General features: G+C 45.2%; 1 protein-coding gene across 1 annotated transcript in view; it reads left to right on the top strand.

The window, feature by feature from the left end:
* Nucleotides 1-12,418, top strand: part of COL7A1 (collagen type VII alpha 1 chain) — a 92,384-nt gene that overhangs the window by 32,031 nt on the left and 47,935 nt on the right. Inside the window, exons 12-22 of the mRNA XM_044277444.1 lie at nt 612-758; nt 936-1,052; nt 1,135-1,287; nt 1,656-1,775; nt 5,245-5,391; nt 5,625-5,747; nt 6,967-7,113; nt 7,227-7,352; nt 10,488-10,631; nt 10,985-11,110; nt 11,490-11,633. Coding sequence (XP_044133379.1) covers nt 612-758; nt 936-1,052; nt 1,135-1,287; nt 1,656-1,775; nt 5,245-5,391; nt 5,625-5,747; nt 6,967-7,113; nt 7,227-7,352; nt 10,488-10,631; nt 10,985-11,110; nt 11,490-11,633 — 1,494 coding nt within the window. The remainder of the gene's footprint in view (nt 1-611; nt 759-935; nt 1,053-1,134; nt 1,288-1,655; nt 1,776-5,244; nt 5,392-5,624; nt 5,748-6,966; nt 7,114-7,226; nt 7,353-10,487; nt 10,632-10,984; nt 11,111-11,489; nt 11,634-12,418) is intronic.

Genomic DNA, 12,418 nt, shown 5'->3' with positions numbered 1-12,418 from the left:
GAGATATCAAAGGCCCCCCAAATATAGACAGCGCCACTCTGGAGTACAGGCTGTTTTGGGTATTGCAGCCAGCACACCCTATTATAAGTGTATATAAGCACTTCATGAATTCCAGTCCAGTCCATCTAATTAAATTTGTTTTTGCAAGGCTCCGTTTACCACAGAGGCAGGCCATGCAGCTGCTATGGGGCCCCTGGAGATAAGGGGCCAATCTGGGTGGATGGAATCTAATTTTTTTTCAAATGGGTGATAAGGACTACCCTTTCAGCAGTGACATCTGCTCTCCTCACTGGAAAATGCATAGGGAGCGACCCAGTCCTGCTTTCCTACAGCTGAACGTTTGCTACAATGTATCAGTGTAAATAAGTAGAGAAGGAGATTTGGGCTGCGGCTGTGTGGTGCTCACAGGGGATTGTCTACACTGATACATTGTATCAAGCAACAGCCGCATGAGCAGCACTAGCCTGTGAATGGAAACAGGACTGTATCGAGTTGATGACAGCAAGCAGAGATCTTGAAAATAGCGAGGGACTGAAACGCAAAGGATATTAGAAAGTTGCAGAGCTTTTCGTCAGACATTGATTTTTACAAAAAAATTGTTTTCTCTGCAGGAGACGACACCAAAGATTTCGATGTTGGCCGAACCGTTTCTTCTTATGCCATCCAGAATCTGCAGCCTAACACCGAGTACACCGTGTCCGTCAGCCCGCTCTTCGGAGCCACGGAAGGAGCAGCTGTGTCCACCCGAGTCAAAACAGGTAAAAGACGATAAATTACCCAAAAAGCAGGATTGTCCCCTATTCCCACCCCCCTCACCTCCAGCTACAACCGTGAAAAACTGCTTCTAATGCAATTCATGGACGCACCAACTGCATGCAGCACTACATTCTGCTCCTCCAGCTCACTCGCTGCCATGTGCTGTCCTTCTTTTCCAGAATCTGGGATTGCTCAGGTGCTCAGAACATTTGCCAACAGTCCGACCTCCATCCAGGTGACATGGAATCTCATCCCCGAGGCCACAGGCTACCGGCTGGAGTGGAGACGAGAGAGAGGTAAGTACTTAACGATGGAACCAGAGGAAGAATCTCAAGATCCAAACAGGGAATTCATTCCAGCTACGTGAACACTTTACAGGCGGCGCAAAAAGTCCACAGATCGTGAACCTACCGACAACCATCAACAACTATGAGATCACGGGTCTCCGGCCGGGAACAGAATATCGTATCACACTGTTCACACTGTATGATGGCAAGGAAATTGCGACACCTGCAACCACTTCTGAAACAGGTATGAGATCTAATTATCAATCTATAGCCCCGCAAAAATTATAGATCATGTCCTATTCTTGTCCGTTTTGCGGACAAGAATAGGCATTTCTCTAATGGGCAAATTGCGGAAGGCACACGGGCGGCATCTGTGTTTTGCGGATCCGCAATTTGCGGACTGCAAAACACGGCGCGGTCGTGTAAATGAATGAGCCCATACTTTGGATGCTTGATCGCCTCCACAGCCGCTGGCACACTGTTACTTTTTCTACTGTGCTGCCCATAAATTACATTTACTATCTCTCTATCTAAACCAATGTGGATGCAGTATTTTTGAATATTTCACCTGGTAAATTGCAATAACATTGCTTTTATTTCCTTTGAATGGAGGTGCCATTGGCTCAGTCACAAACTTGCGGCTCGTAGATGCCACAGGCAGGCGGGTGCGGTTGTCATGGAATGGATTAGCTGGTGCTACAGAATACAAGGTTGTGATTCGCAGTGCTGATGGTAAGGTCACCACTAGAGGGAGCTTACTGTACACTGTTACTATTGTCTTCAGTCACCACTAGAGGGAGCGTACTGTACACTGTTACTATTGTCTTCAGTCACCACTAGAGGGAGCTTACTGTACACTGTTACTATTGTCTTCAGTCACCACTAGAGGGAGCTTACTGTACACTGTTACTATTGTCTTCAGTCACCACTAGAGGGAGCTTACTGTACACTGTTACTATTGTCTTCAGTCACCACTAGAGGGAGCGTACTGTACACTGTTACTATTGTCTTCAGTCACCACTAGAGGGAGCTTACTGTACACTGTTACTATTGTCTTTAGTCACCACTAGAGGGAGCTTACTGTACACTGTCACTATTGTCTTCAGTCACCACTAGAGGGAGCTTACTGCACACTGTTACTATTGTCTTCAGCCACCACTAGAGGGAGCGTACTGTACACTGTTACTATTGTCTTCAGTCACCACTAGAGGGCGCTTACTGTACACTGTTACTATTGTCTTCAGTCACCGCTAGAGGGCGCTTACTGTACACTGTTACTATTGTCTTCAGTCACCACTAGAGGGAGCTTACTGTACACTGTTACTATTGTCTTCAGTCACCACTAGAGGGCGCTTACTGTACACTGTTACTATTGTCTTCAGTCACCGCTAGAGGGAGCTTACTGTACACTGTTACTATTGTCTTCAGTCACCACTAGAGGGAGCTTACTGTACACTGTTATTATTGTCTTCAGTCACCACTAGAGGGAGCTTACTGCACACTGTTACTATTGTCTTCAGTCACCACTAGAGGGAGCGTACTGTACACTGTTACTATTGTCTTCAGTCACCACTAGAGGGAGCTTACTGTACACTGTTACTATTGTCTTTAGTCACCACTAGAGGGAGCTTACTGTACACTGTCACTATTGTCTTCAGTCACCACTAGAGGGAGCTTACTGCACACTGTTACTATTGTCTTCAGCCACCACTAGAGGGAGCGTACTGTACACTGTTACTATTGTCTTCAGTCACCACTAGAGGGCGCTTACTGTACACTGTTACTATTGTCTTCAGTCACCGCTAGAGGGCGCTTACTGTACACTGTCACTATTGTCTTCAGTCACCACTAGAGGGAGCTTACTGTACACTGTTACTATTGTCTTCAGTCACCACTAGAGGGAGCTTACTGTACACTGTTACTATTGTCTTCAGTCACCACTAGAGGGCGCTTACTGTACACTGTTACTATTGTCTTCAGTCACCGCTAGAGGGAGCTTACTGTACACTGTTACTATTGTCTTCAGTCACCACTAGAGGGAGCTTACTGTACACTGTTATTATTGTCTTCAGTCACCACTAGAGGGAGCTTACTGCACACTGTTACTATTGTCTTCAGTCACCGCTAGAGGGAGCTTACTGTACACTGTTACTATTGTCTTCAGTCACCGCTAGAGGGAGCTTACTGTACACTGTTACCATTGTCTTCAGTCACCACTAGAGGGAGCTTACTGTACAGTGTTACTATTGTCTTCAGTCACCGCTAGAGGGAGCTTACTGTGCACTGTTACCATTGTCTTCAGTCACCACTAGAGGGAGCTTACTGTACACTGTTACTATTGTCTTCAGTCACCACTAGAGGGAGCTTACTGTACACTGTTACTATTGTCTTCAGTCACACTAGAGGGAGCTTACTGTACACTGTTACTATTGTCTTCAGTCTCCACTAGAGGGAGCTTACTGTACACTGTTACTATTGTCTTCAGTCTCCACTAGAGGGAGCTTACTGCACACTGTTACTATTGTCTTCAGTCACCACTAGAGGGAGCTTACTGTACAGTGTCACTATTGTCTTCAGTCACCACTAGAGGGAGCTTACTGTACACTGTTACTATTGTCTTCAGGCACCACTAGAGGGAGCTTACTGTACACTGTTACTATTGTCTTCAGTCACCACTAGAGGGAGCTTACTGTACACTGTTACTATTGTCTTCAGGCACCACTAGAGGGAGCTTACTGTACACTGTCACTATTGTCTTCAGTCACCACTAGAGGGCGCTTACTGTACACTGTTACTATTGTCTTCAGTCACCACTAGAGGGAGCTTACTGTACACTGTCACTATTGTCTTCAGTCACCACTAGAGGGAGCTTACTGTACACTGGTACGTTTATCTTCAGTCACCACTAGAGGGAGCTTACTGTACACTGTTACTATTGTCTTCAGTCACCACTAGAGGGAGCTTACTGTACACTGTTACTATTGTCTTCAGTCACCACTAGAGGGAGCTTACTGTACACTGTTACTATTGTCTTTAGTCACCACTAGAGGGAGCTTACTGTACACCGTTACTATTGTCTTCAGTCACCACTAGAGGGAGCTTACTGTACACTGTTACTATTGTCTTTAGTCACCACTAGAGGGAGCTTACTGTACACTGTTACTATTGTCTTTAGTCACCACTAGAGGGAGCTTACTGTACACCGTTACTATTGTCTTCAGCCACCACTAGAGGGAGCTTACTGTACACTGTCACTATTGTCTTCAGTCACCACTAGAGGGAGCTTACTGTACACCGTTACTATTGTCTTCAGTCACCATTAGAGGGAGCTTACTGCACACCGTTACTATTGTCTTCAGTCACCACTAGAGGGAGCTTACTGTACACTGTCACTATTGTCTTCAGTCACCACTAGAGGGAGCTTACTGTACACTGTTACTATTGTCTTCAGTCACCACTAGAGGGAGCTTACTGTACACTGTTACTATTGTCTTTAGTCACCACTAGAGGGAGCTTACTGTACACTGTCACTATTGTCTTCAGTCACCACTAGAGGGAGCTTACTGTACACTGTCACTATTGTCTTCAGTCACCACTAGAGGGAGCTTACTGTACACTGTTACTATTGTCTTCAGTCACCACTAGAGGGAGCTTACTGTACACTGTTACTATTGTCTTCAGTCACCACTAGAGGGAGCTTACTGTACACTGTTACTATTGTCTTCAGTCACCACTAGAGGGAGCTTACTGTACACTGTCACTATTGTCTTCAGTCACCACTAGAGGGCGCTTACTGTACACTGTTACAATTGTCTTCAGTCACCACTAGAGGGAGCTTACTGTACAGTGTTACTATTGTCTTTAGTCACCACTAGAGGGAGCTTACTGTGCACTGTTACCATTGTCTTCAGTCACCACTAGAGGGAGCTTACTGTACACTGTCACTATTGTCTTCAGTCACCACTAGAGGGAGCTTACTGCACACCGTTATTAGTCAGCTCATGTGCTCCCCCTAGTGGTAGCTGGTGGTAGACTGAATTGTATACTTTGTGTCTGTCCAGCGCATTTGGAGCTCTGTATCAGAAAAACAAAGCTCAAACCATTATAAAGATATTTTACAGAATTAATCATCACAGAATTTTGTACCCCAAAAAATGGTATTCAAGGGTGGAAATGTTTAAGTTGTAATATCTGCCCGCAGGAAGCTTTGACAGAACGGTAAACGTTCCCGGCAACCGAAACGCGATTGACATCGATGAGCTCCAAGAAGACATAACTTACTATGTCGCGGTATCAGCGCTTATAGGGAGGCGAGAGGGCTCCCCCGTGTCCATCAGTGTCCGAACAGGTAATCTGTCCAATGAGCATCTTGGTTCATGAATAGAATTCCAGAAACTGTAGACTGGAATAGGGAGGAGGATTATGTGACTACATTTATATGCCAGCTGTGATCTGGGAGATGCTGGGTGACAACCCCTGGGGGCACTGTAGTCGTCACCCAGCACCCATGACTAAGTGACCCCTGTGTCTGGGGAAAGTCCCTTTAAGGATCCAGTCAAGCTGATTTGTTTCCGTTTGCAGAAGCAGTGGGGGTTTCCATCACAAACCTCCGTGTCTTGGATGCAAGACGAGGACGTATCGTTTTGGCGTGGAACGGCGCGCCCAGGGCCACGGAATACAGAGTCTTCATCAGAAATTCAGAGGGTGAGTCCAACAATGGTTCATCAGAGCAGCGGAGGTGCAGGCCCCAGTGCCAGATGCCGTACCATAGTGCGCTGCCTGGCATCATTTATAGCTCCGCCTCCAGGGTTCTAATGCAAAACTGTATTGGGGCCCCTCCATCCATCAGGGCCCAATTACAGTCTCCCTGTGTGGTAGAGGGGCCATTGGATCCATCAAGCATCAGATCCTTGATGCAACTGCATCTTCTGCATCATTTACAGTAGTGGTCTTCAACCTGGGGCTCTCCAGCTGTTGCAGAATAGCAACTCCCAACATGCCCTGACACCCTGCAGTTGCTGGGGGTTGTAGTTCTGCTGAGGAGCCGCAGGTTCAAGGGCCCCTGATCTACAGTTAATACTTTTTGTTAAACCCCAGTCTGTATTGGAAATCTATGTATATATATATCTATACCAGGGATCAGCAACCTCCAGCTCTTCTGGAACTACAACTTCATGGAAGTTAGAAAGACATCAGAGAATGTTGGATGCTGGGAGTTGTAGTTTCACAGCAGCTGGAATGCCGAAGGTATATATCTATGTTTCTATATATCTATCTATCTATCTATCTATCTATCTATCTATCTATCTATCCTTCTATATATCTATGTATATATCTATCCTTCTATATATCTATGTATATGTCTATGTATGTATCTATGTTTTTATATAACTGTTTCTATTCTAACTTTTGAACCACAAGAGATATTGCAAATCTGATTGCTGCAATCGATTTCTGAGAAAATTCTGGCCTTCTTTGATAAGCTACATAACCCCCTTCCCATTTGCCCTTGGTCCAATATGAGGCCCCTCACCCATTACTTGCTGGGGTAGTCAGATATTTCATTTTCCCTTTTGTTTCTGAAATAAAAGGGTGTCCTGAGACTTTTGACTCACCCTGTATATATGTACCGGTGTATATCTATGCTTCTATCTAAAGATATGAAAAACAGCAGCACAGTCAGTGGAGATGTGGGTGCAATCCCTCAAGGACCCTGGGCCACTGGTCCGCTGAATATCAGTAATTTAGAAAGATGAGGCAGGACTCCAAAATACGGTGGAAAAAAAAGGGGTAGTGGACCCGGTTTATTCCCTTGCAATGTTTCAGCCCAACACAATGAGGCCTTAGTCAGGCATGCTTCTATCTATCTATCTATCTATCTATGTATCTATGTATTATACATCTATGTATATGTTACCTGTAGATGGGACGGAGAGGAGTCAGGTGCTTCCTGGAGACCAGACAACGTATGAACTCACAGATATACAAGAAGGCATCACATACACAGTGAGAATCACGCCCGTGGTGGGGACCAGAGAGGGGAACCCTGTGGCCATCAATGTCAAGACAGGTGGGCGTCCATTGTAACGCGGCATAGCACTACAGATATTTCTATATGTCACCTGCACTTGAGGCCCTTTGTTTCGTTGAGCATTTTTACTGACACGTGTTGTTTTTTTTTAGAAGACACAGTGGTGGCCGGAGTTGCAAACCTTCGGGTAGTGGAGACAACACCAACCAGACTTAGGATCGCGTGGACTGGGATTGCCAGAGCTACTGGTTACAGGGTCACATGGAGGCAAAGTGACGGTAATGTGGAACCCCTACTCTGCAGATGGATACAGTGTTTCAGGACACATTTGTTACATTGTATCTATACTGCATATCTAGACAGCAGGAAAGTTTAACCCCTTAGATGGCAATTCTGAGAGGAGCTCCCTCTCTCGTTCAATTTATTGGAGACATAAGGGCGTACTATTTTAAAGGGGTTCTCCGGGAGTTAAGAAAATGAAAATACTTAAATATTACTTTATTATAAATATATTCTCAAATACCTTTCATTATTAATAATGGCTCGTTTTGTCTGGGGAGCAATCATCAGGGGAACAAAATGGCCGCTGTCCCAAACCTGTCCTAATCACACAGGAGGACAAGTTACTTCACAACACTGAGGTAAAGAGCTGCCTCATCCTCCTCTCTGCTCGTCAGGGATTATGATCCTAAATGCAGATGATAAGAACTTTAGCTGAATCTCTGGGGAATTTAGTTCATGAGGAGACATGAAGTGCAGAGAGGACGGACAGGACAGGCTGTGGTAATGGAGACTGCATACAAGTGCTGCTGCTCATTAGCCTCACCTCACCTCCTCTCATGTCTCCTCATCATCTCCATTCCCACAGAGATTCATCTGTATTCAGGGTCATGATTCCTGAGAGGCAGAGAAGAGGATGAGGCAGCACTATGGCTCATTGTGGTGAAGTAACTTGTCCTCCTGTGTGATTAGGACGGGTTTTGTGCGCACTGATAGGACAGCGGCCATTTTTTTTCTCCTAATGATTGCTCCCTAGACAAAACAAGCCATTCTAAGTAATGAAAGGTATTTGTGAATATATTTATTATAGTATTTTCATTTTTTTAATTCCTGGAGAACCCCTTTAAGATTGGAGATCAAGGGGCCCCATATATGGTTCTTGCACAGGGGCCAACCGCTGTCTGTGTCCACCCCTGTGTACAACAAGTAAGACCATATTATTTATCCAGTAGGTTGAAAATTGTAAAAAAGATATAAACATTAAGAAAAACAAAGAGAATGTTTTTTTGTTCAAATGACATCCCAAAAATGCAATATAAAATACAACTTGTCCCACAAAAAGAACAGGTTCTCGCACAGCTCCATTAATTGAAAAATAAAAAAGTCCCCAGTCTTTGACTGCGGTGGCACAAAGACAAATTATTTTCAAAAATAAAGGGGGAGATTTATCAAAGTTGGTGAAAACTGGCTTTCATTTTTCAGGTGGAATCTGATTACTTACTTTGGGCACCTAATCCAGTTTTCCTTTTCACCAGTTTTGATAAATCTCCCCCAAAGTGAAGTACAAAAGCATAGAAAATTCACTGTACAAATTTGATATTGTCATAGTGATACTGACCAACTACAACTTATATAGAATCAGTCTGCTCCGCTCCTCCTGCTCTATAACCTGCTGCCTGCAGACCACACTGCATTTCACGGTGACAGGTTCTCCTTATATCAGTCTGCTCAGCTCCTCCTGCTCTATAACCTGCTGCCTGCAGACCACACTGCATTTCATGGTGACAGGTTCTCCTTATATCAGTCTGCTCCGCTCTTCCTGCTCTATAACCTGCTGCCTGCAGACCACACTGCATTTCACGGTGACAGGTTCTCCTTATATCAGTCTGCTCAGCTCCTCCTGCTCTATAACCTGCTGCCTGCAGACCACACTGCATTTCATGGTGACAGGTTCTCCTTATATCAGTCTGCTCCGCTCTTCCTGCTCTATAACCTGCTGCCTGCAGACCACACTGCATTTCATGGTGACAGGTTCTCCTTATATCAGTCTGCTCAGCTCCTCCTGATCTATAACCTGCTGCCTGCAGACCACACTACATTTCATGGTGACAGGTTCTCCTTATATCAGTCTGCTCCGCTCTTCCTGCTCTATAACCTGCTGCCTGCAGACCACACTGCATTTCATGGTGACAGGTTCTCCTTATATCAGTCTGCTCCGCTCTTCCTGCTCTATAACCTGCTGCCTGCAGACCACACTGCATTTCATGGTGACAGGTTCTCCTTATATCAGTCTGCTCAGCTCCTCCTGATCTATAACCTGCTGCCTGCAGACCACACTACATTTCATGGTGACAGGTTCTCCTTATATCAGTCTGCTCCGCTCTTCCTGCTCTATAACCTGCTGCCTGCAGACCACACTGCATTTCGTGGTGACAGGTTCTCCTTATATCAGTCTACTCCGCTCTTCCTGCTCTATAACCTGCTGCCTGCAGACCACACTGCATTTCATGGTGACAGGTTCTCCTTATATCAGTCTGCTCAGCTCCTCCTGATCTATAACCTGCTGCCTGCAGACCACACTACATTTAATGGTGACAGGTTCTCCTTATATCAGTCTGCTCCGCTCTTCCTGCTCTATAACCTGCTGCCTGCAGACCACACTGCATTTCATGGTGACAGGTTCTCCTTATATCAGTCTGCTCCGCTCCTACTGCTCTATAACCTGCTGCCTGCAGACCACACTGCATTTCATGGTGACAGGTTCTCCTTATATCAGTCTGCTCCTCTCCTACTGCTCTATAACCTGCTGCCTGCAGACCACACTACATTTCACAGTGACAGGTTCTCATTATATCAGTCTGGTCAGCTCCTCCTGATCTATAATCTGCTGCCCGCAGACCACACTGAATTTCATGGTGACAGGTTCTCATTATATCAGTCTGCTCCGCTCTTCCTGCTCTATAACCTGCTGCCTGCAGACCACACTGAATTTCGTGGTGACAGGTTCTCCTTATATCAGTCTGCTCTGCTCTTCCTGCTCTATAACCTGCTGCCTGCAGACCACACTACATTTCATGGTGACAGGTTCTCATTATATCAGTCTGCTCCGCTCCTCCTGCTCTAGAACCTGCTTCCCACAGACCACACTGCATTTCATGGTGACTGACAGGTTCTCTTTATATCAGTCTGCTCCGCTCCTCCTGCTCTAGAACCTGCTGCCCACAGACCACCCTGCATTTCATGGTGACAGGTTCTCTTTATATCAGTCTGCTCCGCTCCTCCTGCTCTAGAACTTGCTGCCCACGGACCACACTGCATTTCATGGTGACAGTTTCTCTTTAAAGCAGTTTTAAGCTACTTTTATCCATTTTGTTATCATTTTTTTTATCATTTTTACATGTCTGTTTTTTAAGGTCGTGAGATTAGCAGGACACTACCGGCAGGAACAGCGTCTTATGACATTGAACCTTTGCAGGGGAACACGGTTTATGTCATTGGGGTGACGGCTTTAATTGGCAGCACTGAAACCAGCCCTGCCACCATCACCGTTCGAACAGGTATTGTCAATGTGCCGCCCTAGGCAGATGCCTAGTTTTCCTTTTACGCCAGGCATAGTCACAGTACAGGATTATAAAAACAAAGCTGCATTCTTCCAGACGCAGCGCCACACCTGTCAGTGGGTTGTGAGTGGTATTGCAGCTTACCTCCATCCTTGAAGTGAATGGAGCTAAGCTGCAGTACCATACATGACCTGTGGACAGGTGTGGTGCTGTTTCTTGAAGAATGCAGCCATGTTTTCTAATCCTGTACATGGTGCAGCATGCACTGTAGAGTTGCAGCCATAAGAAGTTGTCTGGTCTGCCCAACCGTACCCCTTGCGTCTTACATATAACCCATTTGATTCCTGTAGAGGAAGATTCTGTTGACCAAGTGACAAACTTGCGAAGTACTAGTATTGGAGACAATACGATACGCCTGCAGTGGAGCCCGGTTGCAAGAGCGACAAACTATAGGATCACCTGGAGGCGCAGAGACGGTATTTATACACTTTGTAAAACGGCCTAATGGTAGACCGCCCCAGAACCTGTAGGTCACCCCTTTCCCTCCCCCATTGCATGCACCAACCCTTGAGCCCAGTGCAGGCTGCAAAAAATATCTCATCAGCTGCACCATTCCAGCACTACATGGCGGTACATTTTAGGCACTGTGAGGCATCATTATGTAAGCATTGAGCTATAACCAGGCTTTCCTTTGTGCCCTCCAAATACCCTGGCCAGGGCAGAGTGGCTTGTTGCTGCCCCGGGGCGCCCCAGCCCATGCCCCACCCTGTCATAGACCATGACTGCAAGTTTACGGTCCACCTTTACACACGTAATAATACCGTGCACTTTGTAATATGCTGCTTGTACTTCCAGGTGTTGAGGTTTCCAGGTTGGTGACCAGGGATGTAACGTCCATAGACATCACAGACTTACTGCCTGGGACGGCCTACACCATCTTCGTCTCCACTCTGATCGGCACCACGGAGAGTGAACCCGTATCGATTGTTGCACAAACAGGTAGAGGGCAAGATTATTAGGGTATTGAATTGCAGTATTATGTGGGAACTAGATGGAAGCATTATATGATGCTAGATGTTATTTGGGCACTATATGGTGGTGTTATTTATGGCAGAATTATGTGGGAACACGATGGAAGCCATATGTAATTAGTACAAGTTATGTGGGCACTATATAGCGGAATTCATTATAGCAGTTTTATTTGGGAGCTAGATGAGAGTACTACGACATCTTACATGTTATGTGGCTACTATATGACAGTATTATATGGGAACTAGATGGCAGTATTATGTGATACCGTATGTCATTTGGCTACAATAAGGCAGTATTATTTATGGCAGTATTATGTGGTGGCATTATGTCAGCGGTATTTGATAGTAATATTCATGGTAGTATTAAGTGGGAACTAGATGGCAGTACTATGTGCTACTACATGCTATTTGGGCACTATACGACAGTACTATTTATGGCAGAATTATGTGGGAACTAGAGCTGCATTATGTGATGCTACATGTTAGTTAGGCACTATACAGCAGTATTATTTATGTTAGTATTCTGTGGGAACTAGATGGCAGTACTATGTGAGACTACATGTTGTTTGGCTTCTATATGGTGTTATTATTTATGGCAGTATTATATGGGAACTAGATGGCACTACATGTTAGTTGGGCACTATACGGCAATATTATTTATTATCTTGGAATGATCTGGTGATATTATATGGGCAGAAATGATATGAAAACATATCATAGTGAAAATCGCTCTCATCCACTAATGTGTAATGG

Source organism: Bufo gargarizans, chromosome 2, assembly GCF_014858855.1.
Source record: "Bufo gargarizans isolate SCDJY-AF-19 chromosome 2, ASM1485885v1, whole genome shotgun sequence".
In the NCBI taxonomy this organism is placed as follows: Eukaryota; Metazoa; Chordata; class Amphibia; order Anura; family Bufonidae; genus Bufo; species Bufo gargarizans.
The sequence above is the reverse complement of the archived record's forward strand: the minus strand, read 5'-3'. Positions and strand labels throughout refer to the sequence as shown.